We start from the raw sequence: 248 nt of genomic DNA, 5'->3' as shown, positions 1-248 counted from the left end.
CTGCTGCTGTTGCTGCCGCTGCTGCTGCTGCTGTTGCTGCCGCTGCTGTTGCTGCTGGCCTCTCCTCCATCCAACGGACGTACATCTCCTTCCGGGGTGCCTGATACAGCATGCAGCAGTTTGCTGCTGCTGCTGCTGCTGCTGCTGGCCCCTCTACCGAATTCACACTGCCGAATGGGGGCCCCCAAGTGAGAGGGGGGGGCCCCCCGGGGGCCCCCCATGGGGGCCCCCAGCAGCAGCAGGCTGCT

At 66.9% G+C, this 248-nt stretch overlaps 1 protein-coding gene across 1 annotated transcript in view; it reads right to left on the bottom strand.

Annotated features, from left to right (window-relative positions):
* Positions 1–85, bottom strand: part of ETH_00037210 (uncharacterized protein) — a gene marked incomplete at both ends in the record, with an annotated part of 1,221 nt that extends 1,136 nt beyond the window's left edge. The window contains one exon of the mRNA XM_013375520.1: positions 2–85. Within this exon, the coding sequence (XP_013230974.1) occupies positions 2–85 (84 nt within the window). The remainder of the gene's footprint in view (position 1) is intronic.
* Between the last annotated feature and the right edge of the window lie 163 nt (positions 86–248).

Source organism: Eimeria tenella, genomic scaffold (genome assembly GCF_000499545.2).
Source record: "Eimeria tenella Houghton genomic scaffold, Eth_scaff2840, whole genome shotgun sequence".
NCBI lineage: Eukaryota > Apicomplexa > Conoidasida > Eucoccidiorida > Eimeriidae > Eimeria > Eimeria tenella.
Note: the sequence above shows the minus strand (reverse complement) of the source record. Positions and strands in the feature narration are given on the sequence as shown.